The sequence below is a fragment of the Cervus canadensis genome, chromosome 11 (assembly GCF_019320065.1).
Source record: "Cervus canadensis isolate Bull #8, Minnesota chromosome 11, ASM1932006v1, whole genome shotgun sequence".
In the NCBI taxonomy this organism is placed as follows: domain Eukaryota; kingdom Metazoa; phylum Chordata; class Mammalia; order Artiodactyla; family Cervidae; genus Cervus; species Cervus canadensis.
This window is the reverse complement of record NC_057396.1, coordinates 42,359,317-42,375,354: the sequence shown is the minus strand read 5'-3', so window position 1 is coordinate 42,375,354 and position 16,038 is coordinate 42,359,317. Positions and strand designations below refer to the sequence as shown.

Here is a 16,038-nt window from a genome sequence, read left to right as displayed (position 1 = left end):
TGAGAAAGATTGAAGGCAGGAGGAGAAGGGGATGACAGAGGACAAGATGATTTGATGGCATCACCGACTCAGTGGATATGAGTTTGAGCAGCTCCGGGAGATGGCAAAGAACAGGGAAGCCTGGACTACTGCAGTCCATGGGTCACAAAGAGACAAGATTGAGTGACTAAACAACATCAACAAAAGATTAAAGCAGTAAATAATGTGTTTTCTTTCTGCTTTTAATTTCTTCTGTCTTCAAACGCTGTGATTACTTTAAGAATCTAGATCTATAGAGCAAGTAAGTGTGCACAACCATTGGAAGTGTCTCGGGAATGACTTCCTTGCTGGATCAGTCTCCTCCTCAAGGCAGCAGGTCTCAGCTGAGCAGGAAGCACTGGCCAACACCCACTGTCTTTTTGATAGCATTCTTGACTTCCTGGTTCCTCAGACAGTAGATGAATGGATTTAGCATGGGTGTGAGGACTGCATACACAGCTGAGATTAGTTTGTTGGAGTTAAAAGAAGCAATAGCTCTAGGCCGAACATACATGAAAATCATGGCTGTGTAATAAATTATGACTACTGTGAGGTGGGATGCACAGGTGGAGAAGGCCTTCTTCCTTCCCTGGGTGGAGGGTATACGCAGAATGGTGGAGACAATGTAGACATAGGAGAGGATGGTAGTGGTGAGAGGGAAGACAAGAATGACAATAGCCAAAGCAAAGTCCACTAGCTCAGCTGTGGACATGTCTTTGCAAGCCAGTTTGAGGATTGGTGAGATGTCACAGAAAAAGTGGTTCATGACATTGGAGCCACAAAAGGCAACATGTGAAATGAAATAGACCTTGATTACAGAGACCATGAAACCACTCATAAAGGAAAAAGCCACCAGCTGCACACAATAACCTGTGGTCATGATGACTGGGTATCTGAGAGGGTGGCAGATGGCCACATAGCGGTCATAGGCCATGGCTGCCAGAAGTACACACTCCGTGCAGGCAAGTGAGATAAAGAAGTAGAGCTGGGTCATGCAGCCTGGGAAGGAGATGCGCTGTCTCTGCAGGAGGAATCCATCCAGCATCTTGGGGACTGTGACAGAGACATACCAGACCTCCAGGAAGGACAGGCTAGTCAGGAAATAGTACATGGGCTTATGGAGGGAGCCAGTGACCCAGACAGTGAGCATGATGACAAGATTCTCTACTACCACCAGCAAGTAGACCACAAGGAAGAGGGAGAAGAGCAGGACCTGCAGCCAGGGGGCGGTGGGGAAGCCCACCAGGATGAACTCCCTCACCAGAGTGATGTTTCTCCCCAGCATGACTAAGAAGAGCTCTGAGAGGCAGGAAGTCTTCTATGACAACATCGCAAATAAATGACTATGGCATTGAAGAGGACACCAGTACAAGTTAATAAATCAGTCTTTCCTGGGAATGAGACTCATAAAATAATCTCTGTTAGTATGAAGTCATTTTCCAATGTGAAGCATACATTTCCATCAAAAATTTTTTTATATTTGTTATGAAATCATCCCAGAGTCAAAGTGCACTCCTGTCTGTAACTTTCCTCACCTGATGAAATATTTGAACGTCACTCTCCATTTCATGCCTAACTCCTTTGTCCATGAACATGGAGTGATCATCTCTCCTTTGCTGGTTTCAGGTCTCTGTTTACTTAGAAACTCACAGCACAAAGACATTTTTTTCTGCCTGAAAGGAAACGTGTAGGACAACATGTCAGAGAAAGTTCAAGGAATCAATATTGAAGTGATTTATTGCTCATAGTCCTTTGATCCACCACAGTTTCTTCAGAGTAGAGTCTGTGGAAATTAAAAATCAATAATAATTCTTGGATAATTCCTTAATGACTCTCTAATTGCTTTTAGATAAAATGGGAAAGAGTTTTTGTTACTACACATAGGCTTTCTCTAATTTGACCCCTACCTATTGCCCTAGCCTCATCTCTTTTGACCCTCATAACTGGTATACTATGTTTGAGACATACTCAGCTACTTTCTCCCCAAGCTCACTGTAATTGTTCTCACACTTTGCATGACTTTTCCCTCTTGTGACTATGGCCATTCCCCAATCTTTATCTGATGATTTCAAACTTCAGGGTTTCATCTAAGGGTCATCTCACCAAATCGAGGTCAAGTGTCTAAGTCAAATGTCTAGTCAATGACATTTGTTTCCAGTGCACAAACCCCTTACACCTTGAGATTTTTCTCTACCACACTGCAATTTTCCAAAACTTGGGACTCTGTCCTTTATGACGATGACCAGTGCCTATGACAATGATTTGCAAACACATTAATATTAAACAAATGTGAACTAAAAAGTAAACTAATGAATCAATCCCTTGTAGCCTTGAGATGCAAAAGAAATAGGTAAGGTGCAGAGGAATGTGATCTCAGGATCTTTACTGGCAGGAGACTCTGGTCTATCAGGCTATAGATCTTTGGATACACCCTGGACTTGCACAACCAGGGTACTTTTATAGCAAACTTATCCACCAGATATGAGAACACTGGATAAGATACTTGGTAGGTCAGGCTCTCTAAATATCTGCCATTATCTCAGGTTTTGGCCCTGAGTGGGAGGAAAGACAGGAAGGAACATGAATGCAGTACATAGAGAGATGGGTCTTATACCATGAGAATGCAGAACTATTCATGAGCTAGTATAACTGTTTTAATCTGTATTAAGGAATGAAGACTTCCCAGGTGGTGTTAGTGGTAAAGAACCCACCTACTAATGCAGTAGACATAAGTGACATAGGTTCAATCCCTGGGTCGGGAAGATCCCCTGGAGAAGGAAATGGCAACCCACTCCAGTATTCTTGCCTGGAGAATCCCATGGACAGAGGAGCCTGGTGGGCTACAATCCATGGGGTCACAAAGAGTCAGACGTGACTGAGCAACTTAGCAAGCAAGCCAGCAAGCAAGGAGTGAGGTCACCACAGATTCACCGCTTGAAAACACATAAATATTATGTATATCCATTAAGTGCCTCCCTCTTCCATAAAGCTGAAGTTAGTCCTATCTTCAAACTGTTACTCATTCTTTCTGCCAAATTTTTTGTCCACCATACTATTCACTTGGCATGTGAAGGATTGGAGGTCAATCAGGGTTTGCCCCGAAATTTCATAGGACTACCTATCTTCTGGCCATGGCTTGTGGCAAGGGACTGAATACTGAGATGCAGAAATACATTTTATTGGCACCTCCTTTCCATAGTAGCATACATCAGCAGAACTCAGTGCTTATTGAGTGAGAAGAGACTTCCTCTTACCATCAGCCTGATATCCTATCATTCACTCCTGATGTAGTTTACTAGTAAGGAGCTCTTTACCTAGTTCCTCAGTGTCTTTGACCAAATGCTATTCCTGAGGAAAAGGATCAATTTTGAGATCCCCATAGGAAGTTGCGCCAATGTAGTGGCACCTGCTCTTTGGGATGTATGTAACATTTCACATTTTCATCATCAGCTATACAATTTTTCACACGCTCACCTTTACATACCAGTTAACATTGATTTTAGGGTCAGAGCAAGATTTTAATACTAGTTTCAGTACCTAGTAGCTGTGTAATACTGCACAGATCACTTATCAAGTATGTACTTTCATACCATCTCCTCTAAATTAAGAACATTATGATAATGTCAGTTTACTGGATTGAGTTGTGAGAATTAAATGTGATATTGCTAGTAAGGAACTTAATATAAGCCTTGGTCCCTGGTTATTTGCTACATGCATTATCTGTTATTAAACTTTGTCACACAACATTTATCCATTTTACTCAATTACACGTGCTCACATTGAGTGAAAACTCATGCATCCTCATAAACACAGTCATGCATTCTCTGTCTTTTACTCACCTTTCCCATTATATTCTATGGAATAAAATAACTCTAATTTCCTCGAGTATAGGGCTGTAGCATCTTTGAAAAGATATGAGTTTGAGATCACCCACAGCTTCCTTATTTTCTCTTTAGTGTATTATGATCATAAATCCAACTCTCCTGCTCCTACTTCATATTCTCCTCCACTTTCTTTGGAGGTACACAAATGTACCTCCCAGTAGGCTCTATTTTGAAGCATGAAGAATTGCAGAGAAACTGTATTTTCCTGGCATTCAAAACTAAGAGCACTGAGCTTTGAGACCTCTGTAGTATCCAAGGAAAGAAATACTTTCATTGCGCTTTAGAACATTTTTTAGTCCTTGTTCTTGTTCTCAAAAACAATACAGCCACTAAGAGTCTTCTAAAACAAAACACACATCCTATTCTAACACCTAAAAGACCTTCCACTGGCCCAAATTCCCCCTAGGGTAAATACCCTGAATCTTTATTTCTTGTCATTTTCCCCAACATCCTTTCTTCTGTTCAAGAATAGAACCTGCTGCCATTTCCCCCAAGTCCCTCCTCATTTTCCTTGAAGCTTCCTTCAGGGATCAAGCAATCTCTCTTGGCAGTTCCAGATGCTCACCATGATCCATTTGTTCTCTTCTGATAATGGAAAATCCTTCAGACCTTTGCACTGATCATAATAAAGCAGACTGGCCTGCATATTTGTATGCTTCCTGAAGATCCATGTCTGGTCTCTGCTTAGACTTCATGGTAGGTGTTGCAGCACTAAGACTGGAAAACTGGAGCCAAGGTAGAATATATTTAACACTTACCTACTTTTTACCCACGCCTTCCTCCCAGGAGGCTCACTTGTACTCTATCTGTCCTGGCTCTAGGGAAACAATGTCTACACTGCCAAACTATATCCAGGAGACCTGGACAGGGATGGTGTATCTCCATCCATTTACCATTACTCTTTTAACTGGACCACGTCTGTCTGTATCTGTGTGTGTAATATAGTTGATTCCTTTTACTCCTGAAGCAACATGAAATTCTCTAAAATCAGGATAAGAAATCTAAGTGGGTTAATAAAATAATGAAGGTATTCACTTCATTATTCTTTAAATACATTGTTTTCTGCATACATTCTTTGAAATAAAAATTTGTAAGTCATGGTCTCTACCTTCTGGAAACCTATAGTGTTGTAAGTAAAGTGAGAATTACAAACTACAGTGAGGGTAGAATGTGACATGAGCTATGAGAGATACAAAATGCTCTAGAAACTCCATTGAGAGAAACTTTCTATTTAGGAGCCTGGAAAGGGTTTCATTAAGATGGTCTCATTCCAGATTCATGGCAGAAAGACAGTTTAGATGTAGTATGAAGGGAAATGATTTTGGCTCTGCAGTCAAAAGATCTGGTTCCTCATCAAGTTTCTACCATTTTTAAGATATTTGGTTTTAGAAAATTGTCTGTATCCCTCAGTTTAGTTACTCATAAAAGTGGGTAACAATAATTCCCTTGTTGATATCCTGTCAGGATATCAAGTTAGGATAAAAAGTTATCTGTATAAAAGCAATTCAAGCACTGCTTTGTGTGATAATTATACAAACATAAAATATTACTCATGTTGGAATATGTACCACAGACACAATTTGATCAGTGGAAAAGTGGTGAGGGGGCATTTGGTGTAGAAAGACAAGCACAGGAAGGAATGTAGAGTTAATGACAGCAGACAAGGACATGACGGAGTAATGAGGCTTTCACAGTTACTATAAATCGCTCCCATGCCTCAAATGTTCTACTTATCAATCATGTATAGTCTGTGGTTTTAGTTTTGATTTCTACTTTATATAAAGTGATGTTCTGAAGAGACTGAGGTGGGGGCAGGGAGCCAATATATATAGCAGTTTTTGTGACAAAGAGCAGGTAGTCAGAATATCAAAAGATTACTGTTATTTAGAGAAAACCAGACATCTCAAATCAACAAAATTAGTGCTTTTCCATGTATGGGAAGATGCAAAGTTTGAGCTCATTGGCATAATTTATTTCCTCCAGGCCGGTATCCTGTGCTTTCTTATCCTTAGTCTTCTCTAGGTTCACGACTGGGAGTAGTTTTTGCAGCAGTGACTGCTCAGTGACCAGCATTTTGTTTTCATCCTGAGTTCCCTCAGGGCTCGTCACTGGGACAGCTGTAATGTGGTGGCTTGATAGCTGCAACATCCTTTGTTCACTGATGTGGAAGGCAATAACTCTCCTTCACAATACCATAAAATTTACCTATTTAAAGCTCATAATTTAGTGCTCGCTTCGGCAGCACATATACTAAAATTGGAACGATACAGAGAAGATTAGCATGGCCCCTGCGCAAGGATGACATGCAAATTCGTGAAGCGTTCCATATTTAAAAAAAAAAATAAAGCTCATAATTTAGTATAGTTACAGAGATATGTAATCATCACCAGTTTTCCAGGTGGCACTAGCGGTAAAGAACTTACCTGCCAAAGCAGGAGATGTAAGAGCTACGGATACAATCCCTGGGTCAAGAAGACCCCTGGAGAAGGGCATGGCAATCCAATCCAGTATTCATGCATGGAGATTCCCATGGGCAGAGGAGACTGGTGGGCTACAATCCATAGGGTTGTGCAGAGTCAGACATGACTAAAGAGACAGCAAGCAGGCACTCACATAATCATCACCACACTTCATTGTTTGATCATTTTGTCACCTTCCAAACAAACCTCTCGCTCATTCACTCCTGCCTTCCCCCCACCTCCACCTCCTAGCCTTAGGCAACCACTGTCCTACTTTCTGCTGGACATCATTTATCTCGGACATTTTAAATGAATATCATATGATATGTGGTCTCTGTGTATGGCTTCTTTCACTTAGTATACTGTTTTTGTATGTATCAGTATTTCCTCTTCATTGCTGAATAATATTCCATTGTATCAATCTACCTTATTTTGTTCATCCATTCATCAGTAGGTGAACATTTGTGCTATTTTCACTTCGTAAGTATTGTGACTAATGCTGGAATAAACAGTTGTATATAGGGTTTTATGTAGGCATAGGTATCATTGCTCTTGGGTACATATGTAACCGTGAAAATACTGGGTCATATATTAACTCTTTGTTTAACATTTTGGGAAATTGACAAACTGTTTTCCAAAACAGAAATGTATACCATTTCACATTCCTACCAACAATGCAGGGGGTTTCTAATTTCTCCACAACCTCATAAACACGTATTATTGTCTGTCCTTTTGATTATAGCCATTTCAATTTGGCAGTCATGTGCATTTTTCAAATGACTAACACTGTTAATAATCTTTTCATATGTTTATAAGTCAGTTGTATATTTTCTCACTTTCAGTCTTGGAAGATCAAGAGATAGCACAGTAATGAAGAAAGTAAAAACAAGATGGAAAAATAGTGAAGAAGCTATCCTCAATTCCTTTCTCTGAGGTAGATCTGGGTTGGAAGAAGAGAGAAGATTTCAGTTGGATAAGGGATTGTATTAGACTGTATTAAAATTTTTAAAGACTTAGATTTACTGAGAAAGCTAGGAGATTCACATGATATTTCATCCAGGGTTGGTAAGAACTGAGTTTATAAAACATACTGAAGGAGGCAGTCATGAGAAAAATAAAGCTGCTTTTTGCTTTTACCCTACTGATTCCAACTCATTCAATAAACCAGTTTTATTTGTCATAAAAAAGAAAACCACTTCTAGAAATAAAGATGAAAAATTCATATCACAAGAAATAAAGAGATAAAGAAAGTTTGATTCAACCAGTACATAGGAAAGAAATGAAAAAAAAAAAAAAGAAGAAGAAGCATGGAAAACAAACCAACCATAAAATGAAATTGTCAAAATATGATCAGTCTTACCAATTCTGACAATAAATGTGATTAAGTATAATTAACTGGTAAAAATATACTATTTCAGGGGGAAGTTAAAATTAATAGAAAATAAAATCCAACAAGAAAGCTCATATCAACAGAAATAATTTTAAATATACAGGGAGGAAAAAAATAACAAAAATTCATAACGGCACTTTAAACTATCTTTCAGAAGCAAATCGAAAAAGCACAAGTTAGCAAAGATGGGAAAAGCAAAACCAAAACAATTAATCTGTTACATCCCATATTCTCCTCTCCCCTACTCAGTTTCTTTCCCTCCACAACAGTTTTATCAAAAACATTGTCTACTCTTGCTGTCTCCATTTACCTACCTTCAATTTATTTATTGACCCAACTTAATCTGACTTGAGCTTCCCTTGTGGCTCAGATGATAAAGAGTCTGCCTGAAGTGAGGGAAACCCAAGTTCAATCCCTGGGTCGGGAAGATCCCCTGGAGAAGGAAATGGCAACCCACTCCGATACTCTTGCTTGGAAAATCCCATGGATGGAGGAGTCTAGCAGGATACAGTCCATGGGGTTGCAAAGAGTCGGACACGACTTCACTCAGACACACAAGTGACTTCACTTTCACTTAATCTGACTTACTCCCCCATAGCTCCAAGAAAACAACATTTGGCAAGGTTAGTAAAATCTTCCAAATTTGCCAAATTCAGAGGAAAATGTTTAGTGTTGCCTTATTTAACCTCCCAGTAGGATTCAACATGGTAGACAAGTCCCTACTACCTGAACTATTCTCTTCCTTTTAATTTATAAGACATAAGCATCCTATCCATCATCACCACCATGTAAAGAATCTGTCTTTACAATGCAGGAGACCCAAGTTCTATCCCTGGGTTGGGAAGATTCCCCTGGAGAAGGAAATGGCAACTCACTCCAGTATTCTTCTCTGAGAAATCCCATGGGCAGAGGAGCCTAGTGGGCTACAGTCCATGGGGTCGCAAGAGTTGAACATGCAACTTAGTGACTAAACCACCACCACCACCATTCCCTACCACCTCTTCTTGGGTTTCTTATACAATCAGGTGTCTCCTTTCCCCACATTTCTTTCTGTTGTTGATTTCTAATTTAATTCCATTGTAGTTAGAAAACATGTTAGAAAGCTATAGGATACTATCAAATCATTCAAATGGGTGGGGGTGCTGACAATTCTGGGAGGTCAGAATTGGCTTCCTTTAAGAAGTGGCTTAAGCTGAAATCTGTCAAGCCAACTAGAAAAAAGAAGTGTAGAGAAGAGCATTATTGGCAGAAGAAACGGTGTCAACAAAGGCCCCATGGGGAGTGACAGAATATAGGGCACTCAAGCAAATGGGAAAAAAGAGGAGCCAGTGTACTTCCATAATAATGTATAAGTGGGAGAGTGGTGGAAGATGAGGCTAGAAAGATAAGCAGAATCCACACCATGGAGGGCTTTGTCAGCCATGTTCAAGATTTCAGTCTTTCTTCAGAGACCATTTGAAAGTCAACTTTTCTCATAGCATGTTATAACTTTCTAGCATGCCTGTATGCTAAGTCACTTCAGTCATGTCCGACTCTTTGCGACCCTATGGACTGTAGCCCACCAGGTTTCTCTGTCCATAGGATTCTCCAGGCAAGAATAATGGAGTGGGTTGCTGTGCCCTCCTCCAGAGGATCTTCTTAACCCAGGGGTCGAACCTGTATCTCTAATGTCTCCTGCTTTGTCAGGCAAGTTCTTTACCTCTAGCACCACTTGGGAAGCCCATAGCTTTCTTTGTTGTTGTTCAGTTGCTCAGTCGTGTCTGACTCTTTGCAATCCCGTGGACAGCAGCATGCCATCCTCCCTGTCCTTCACCATCTCCTGGAGCTGGCTCAAACTCAAGTCCATCGAGTCATTCATACCATCCAACCATCTCTTTCTTACCTTGTGCCAATTGCTGCTTTCTTATGTAATTGAATCTTTTCTGTTTACTTCAAAGGATTATGAACTCCATGACAGCATATGTTATGCCTGCTTTTGCTCATCATCCCTAACACATTGCGATTGGATAGGCAAGAATGAATGAGGGAGACTTATTAGTGGTCGAGGAGACAGATGATGGTAGTTTGTACCAGGATGTTGGTGATGGGCAAATATGAGTGGATTTGAAAGATATTTGTGAGGGGAAGTTAATTGATCATAGTGATAGATTAAATATACATGATGAAAATTGTTGTTTTTCAGTCACCAAGCTGTGTCTGACTCTGCCCTCCCATGGACTGCAGCGTGCCAGGCTTCCCTGTCCCTTGAGTTTGCCCAAGTTCATGTCCATTGAATAGGTGATGCCATCCAACCAACCATCTCACCATCTCTCACCTTCTCCTTCTGCCTTCAATCTTTCCCAGCATCAAGGTCTTTTCCAATGAGTCAACTGTTTGCATCAGGTGGCCAAAGTATTAGAGCTTCAGCTTCAGCATTAGTCCTCACAAAGAGTATTTAGGGTTGATTTCCTTTAAAATTGACTGGTTGGATCTCCTTGCTTTCCAAGGCACTCTCAAGAGTTTTCTTTAGCAGTGCAGTTCAAAAGCATCAATTCTATGGCACTCTGTTTACTTTGTTGTCCCGCTCTCACCTTCACACATGACTACTGGAAAGATCATAGCCTTGACTATATGGACTTTTGGCGGCAAAGTGATGTCTCTGCTTTGTAAACACATCTTCCCAACCCAGGAATCGAACCCAGGTCTCCTGCACTGCAGGCAGATTCTTTACCAGCTGAGCCACCAGGCAAGCCCTTTGTAAAATTGTCTAGGTTTGTCATAGCTTTCCTGCCAAGAAGCAAATGTCTTCTAATTTAATGGCTGAAGTCACCATCCACAGTGATTTTAGAGCCCAAGAAGAGGAAATCTGTCACTTCTTCCTCCTTTTCCACTTCTATTTGCCATGAAGTGATGGGACCAGATGCCATGATCTTAGTTTTTTTGATGTTGAGTTTTAAGTCAGATTTTTCACTCTCCTCCTTCACCCTCATCAACAGGCTCTTTAGTTCCTCTTCACTTTCTTCCAATAGAGTAGTATCATTCACATGTCTGCGGTGGTTGATATTGCTCCCAGCAATCTTGATTTCATCTTGTAACTCATCCACCCCAGCATTTTGTATGATGCACTCTGCATGTAAGTTAAATAAACAGGGTGACAATAAATAGCCTTGTCTTACTCCTTTCTCAATCCTGAACCAGGCAGCTGTTCCATACAGGGTTCTAACTGTTGCTTCTTGATCTGCATGCAGGTTTCTCAGGAGACAGGTAAGATGGCTTGGTATCCCATCTCTTTAAGAGTTTCCCACAGTTTGTTGTGATCCACACTGTCAAAGGCTTTAGTGTAGTCAATGAAGTAGAAGTAGATGTTTTTCTGGAATTCCTTTGCTTTCTCTATGATCCAGGGAATGTTGGCAATTTGATCTCTGATTCTTCTGCCTTTTCTGAACCCAGCTTGAACATCTGGAAGTTCTTGGTTCATGCAATGCTAAAGCCTAGCTTGGTGGAACATGTCAAATTCTTTATGGAAGCGTCATATTTTTGGATAGTTTGTGGAACTACTGTGAGATATCTTTGGGAATAGTAATTAATTCTACTTATTTAAAAATTTTTCTCTGTTCCAGCATTAACTGTTTCTTTGGAGTTAGTTTGGTATTCAGCTTACTTTCTTTTTCTGTTTTCTCCCACAGCTTTTTTTCGCTCTGCCATTTTTATTTATCATTCTGTCATTGAACTTTCTCACATCATTAACTGTTCTTTGAAATAGTTTTTCATGGCTGTCTGTGTATTTACATTGAGTTAATATATCCTAATTGATGTATCAATTTATTTCCTATTCTCTATTCATTTAGATTGTTCCCAGTTTTTCCTTTTATTAATAAATACACTGCTTCAAATGTCTTTATGCCCATCTCTAATTACTAGTATATATTTACAGTTGGTATTATGGGGTATCAGAGTGCATTATATATATGTGTGTGTGTATGTAATTGAGGCAACATTTGTTTATAACATTATATAGATGACATCATATTCTTTCATGTGTACAATATTATATTGACTTCTCTACACAATACAGTGTGTTCACCTCCAAAAGTTTAGTCTCTTAGATGTTTGTACAGTTCTAAGAAGTTTTTCATCATTTCTAGGTTATCTATTTTTGGGGCATACAGCCATTTACATATAGTATTGATAATTTCTGATGATTCTTTTATTTTTATGGTATCTGTTATAATTTCTCCTCTTAATTCTCATTTGATATATCTGAAAGTTTTCTTTCTTCTTCTTTTTTTTTATGGAGTCCAGCTAAAGGTTTACCAATTTGGTTTATCTTTTCAAAGAATCAGCTCTTAGTTTCACTGATCTTTTCTGTTGTCTTTTTAGTCTCTATTTATTTCTGCTCTGATCTTTATTATTTTCTTCTTTATACTGATTTTGGGCAATGTTCTTATTTTTCTTGTACCTTTAAGTGTAATGTTAGGTTGTTTGAGATTTTTCTCTTTTCTTGAGTTAGGCTTGTATTGCTTTGAACTTCTCTCTTAGTACTCTTTGCTACATCCCATAAATTTTGATATGTTGTATATTCTTTTGTCTTGAGCTAATTTTTTATTTATTCTTTGATTTCTTCATTAATTCAATAATTGTTCAGTAGCATGTGTTTAGTCTCCACATACTTGTGATTTTCTAGTTTTGTTTTTTTTTCCTTGCAGTTGATTTTTAGTTTCATACCATTGTGGTCGGAAGTATGCTTGATACAGTTTCAATCTTCTTAATTCCATTGAAACTTGCTTTGTATCCCAGCATATGATCCATCTTTGAGAATGTTCAATTTGCCTTTGAGACGGAAGTGTATTTTGCTGCATTTGTATGAAATATTCTTATAAATCTTATAAATCTATGAGTCCATTTTGTTTAATCTTTCCTTTAAGGTTGTTGTTGACTTTCTATCTGGATAATTTATCTATTGATGTCAGTGGAGTTTTAAAATTCCCTAAAATTATTGCGTTACTATCCATCTATCCTTTGAGATCTATTATAATTGTTTTATATATATTGGTGATATATTTTTGGTGCATAAATATTAATAACAGTTGTGTATTCTTGATGAGTTGCCCCTTTTGCCATTAAATAATGTCCATTTTGTCTCTTGTTACATGTTTTTTTGGCTTGAAGTCTATTTTGTTTGATATGAGTATGAATGCATCCACTTTCTTTTAGTTGCCATTTGCTTGGAGATCATCCTCCATCCCTTTACTTTGAACCTGTGTTTATCTTTCAAGCTGAAGTGAGTCTTTTGGAGGAAGTATATAGTTGGGTCTTGAATTTTAATTCATTCAGCTACTCTGTGTCTTTTGTTTAGTGATTTAATCCTTTTACATTTAGGGTGATTATTGGTGAATGAGGAATTATACTGCCATTTTGTTTCCTGGTTGTTCTATATCAGTTCTTTATTCCCAGGATGCCTTAAAAGTTACTTCTCTGTCATCAACTTTTGACAGTTTTACTATAATATGTCTTGAAGAGGGTCTTTTGGCATTGAGATAATTAGGTCTTCTCTTAACTTCATGGATTTGTACATCCAGTTCCTTCCCCAGATTTGAGAACTTTTCAACTATTTCTTTAAATATACTCCTTGATCCCTTCTTCCTCTCTTCTTCTATAGGATACCACTACCCTTCTGTTGCCTTTCATAACAGAGTTGGATAGGTCTTATAGAAATTATTCATTTTTAAAATTTTAGTTATTTCCCCTCTTCTACCTGTATCATTTCTAGATTTCTTTGAACTTGCTAATTCTCTCTTCAGTATGGTCTTCTCTATTTTTAACGCTTTCTAATATGTTCTTCATCTCATTTATTGAGTACTTCAGTTCCAGGATTTCTGTTTGGTTGTTTTGTAGTGTTTTAATCTCTTTGGTAACTTATTCATTATTCATTAATTTTATTCCTGAGCTTATTGAACTGCCTTTTTGAATTTTCTTATAGCTTGATTAGTTTCTTTATGACAGCTATTTTGGGTTTCCTATAGTTAGATCACTTTACAGTAAGTCCCTTACATACAAATGAGTTTCATTCCAAGAGTGCCTTTGTAAGTCCCCAATTTGATTATAAAGTTCAACAAAGTTAGCCTAGGTACCCAACTAACATAATGAGCTATATAGTACTGTACTGTAATAGGTTTATAATACTTATCACACAAATAATACACAAAACAAATTCAAAACATAAAGAAAACATTTTTAATATTATAATACCTTGAAAAGTTCAGTAGTACAACAACTAGCATACAAGGGCTGGCATTGAGTGAACATGTCAGAAGAGGTACTGAGTGGAGGAAGGAGAGGAAGTGGAAGATGGTAGAGCTGAAGGATCATCAACAATAGGAGATGGAGGACAAGCTGCAGTTTCACTCACAGCTGATGGAATGCACATTTGTACCTTTGAAAGTTTACAACTTGAAGGTATGTATGTAGGAGACTTACTATATTTTGTGTATTTAAGTTTTGTTTTTGAAGAATTGTCATGTTCTTTTTGCGATATTATATTACCATGATTTTTCATGGTGATCAAAGAGTTGTTTCTCTGCTGGTACATTTGAAGTAGTGAATACTTTTCTTCTTTAGGTAGAGCACTATCAACTTGATTCAAATGTTAATAATTCAACAGATTAGTAGTTAGAACCCATTGTTTTTTTCTCAGTAGATGGCACTATAACAGAAGTTTCTGGTTTCTGGTTTCTCCTACCTGAGCTTTCTTCTGGTTATATATGTGCATCTACACTTTTCACCCTCCCCCTCTGTCAGAGGTTTCCCCCTGTGCCCTCATTGTTGCTTATGCTTCCAGGGTTGCTGGTGACTTTTTTGTGTTTGTGTTGCCGTTGTCTCTGGCATTGCCACCTGAAACACTCAGTTGCAAGTAGCTTTGTTTTGTCTGGAATCATCTGGTTCATGGGCTCAGTCAGAGTAAGGAAAGATGAGGGGAAGCTGGGACGATGAGTGCCTCTGCCAGTCCAGGGCTGTTAGGCTTGCGGGCACCAGCACTGCGGGTGGAGGATGGAGGGGGCAGAGTCACGGACGCCTGCACTGCTGGAGGTAAAGGTCTCGGGCTCTGCTGACACCGCTGGCCGGTTCCCTGTGGCTGCGGGCACCATCATGCTGGGAGGCTGGAGTCATGGGCACTGCTCCCCTCCTGCTACTGCGTTCTCTGGGGCTATGGGCTCAGCTGCTACAGCTGGGGGTCCCGGATTGCAGGCACCACCTCCACTGTTTGGCTGCTGTGCCCCCTCTATGTGTTTCAGCCCACCCATCTTTACATATATAGATGTGTGGAACTCTTTAGCATCATGGTGTGTTGGACAGAGGAAACTTTGTTGAGTTATGGAAACTACTGCTTATGCCTTGAAGGGAAGAGACAAAAGAAGTGCCACAGGCTGCCATGGTGCTGACATCACCTGCCTTTTCAACCGTTTTAGCGGTTTTCAGTTGAATTGGGCTGAACCTGTGGATGAAATGAATATCCCCAGTGAATGTGAAAATTATGATTCTCCTGATACCTTTAAAGGCTAATTATGAAAAGGAAAATATTCTCATCAGATGGACTCTCTGCTGGTTACCCAGGTACTTAGATTCTCTGTGTAAGGACCCCTTAGTCATTGTGAAGACTGGAGGTTATTTGAAAGCATTGATCTGTTTCTGTGTCAGTCCCTGTTACTGCCTTTGGAAGTTTTTATATAACTCTGTCACTCTATTTGGTGAGAGAATTTTTCTTACAGCTTTATCCTAGAATCAAATGCCATGGCTCTGATCCCTTGTACTGGTTCAGTTTATCTGCAGCTGTTTAACTTCCACCCTGAGCATAGCATGAACATTTCAGTTTCCTTATCCAGCTGTCTCTGATCTTAGGGATCTTTAGGGTATTATTGGAAATATTTACTTAAAAACAAGTTTTTTCTTTCACATATGCTAAGTTTCACATGTCTATATCTATCTGTATAATCTCTCTGTATCTCTACATATATGTGTATTTGGTTTCACACATATGTATATATACTGTTTTCAGTTAGAGGCCATATACTTTACATTACCTAGACATTTCTCAGCCTTTGTAGTCCACTGAAAATTTTGTTTGAAATGCATAATTTGTCTGAGCCATATGCATAAAGGAACAGAAAATCTAAATAGAATAATTGTCATGAAAGTAATTGAGAATGGTATTAAAGCATTGCCTCTGTCTTTCCTTGCAAATAGAATGGAATGAGATAAATAAATCAGGCCCAGATGATTAAAAAGGGAATAATACTAGACTTCAAAAGTA

At 39.0% G+C, this 16,038-nt stretch overlaps 2 protein-coding genes and 1 non-coding gene across 3 annotated transcripts in view; 1 reads left to right on the top strand and 2 right to left on the bottom strand.

Moving 5' to 3' along the window:
* The window catches only part of LOC122449250 (interferon-induced very large GTPase 1-like), a 393,510-nt gene that overhangs the window by 144,200 nt on the left and 233,272 nt on the right, over nucleotides 1–16,038 (bottom strand). The window lies entirely within an intron of this gene.
* On the bottom strand, nucleotides 359–1,303 carry LOC122449844 (olfactory receptor 6-like). The gene has a single exon (XM_043481885.1). It carries the CDS (start codon nucleotides 1,301–1,303, stop codon nucleotides 359–361), a length of 945 nt encoding a protein of 314 aa, XP_043337820.1.
* On the top strand, nucleotides 6,129–6,235 carry LOC122450725. Its single transcript, XR_006272216.1, has one exon. It is a non-coding gene; the product is annotated as a U6 spliceosomal RNA (small nuclear RNA).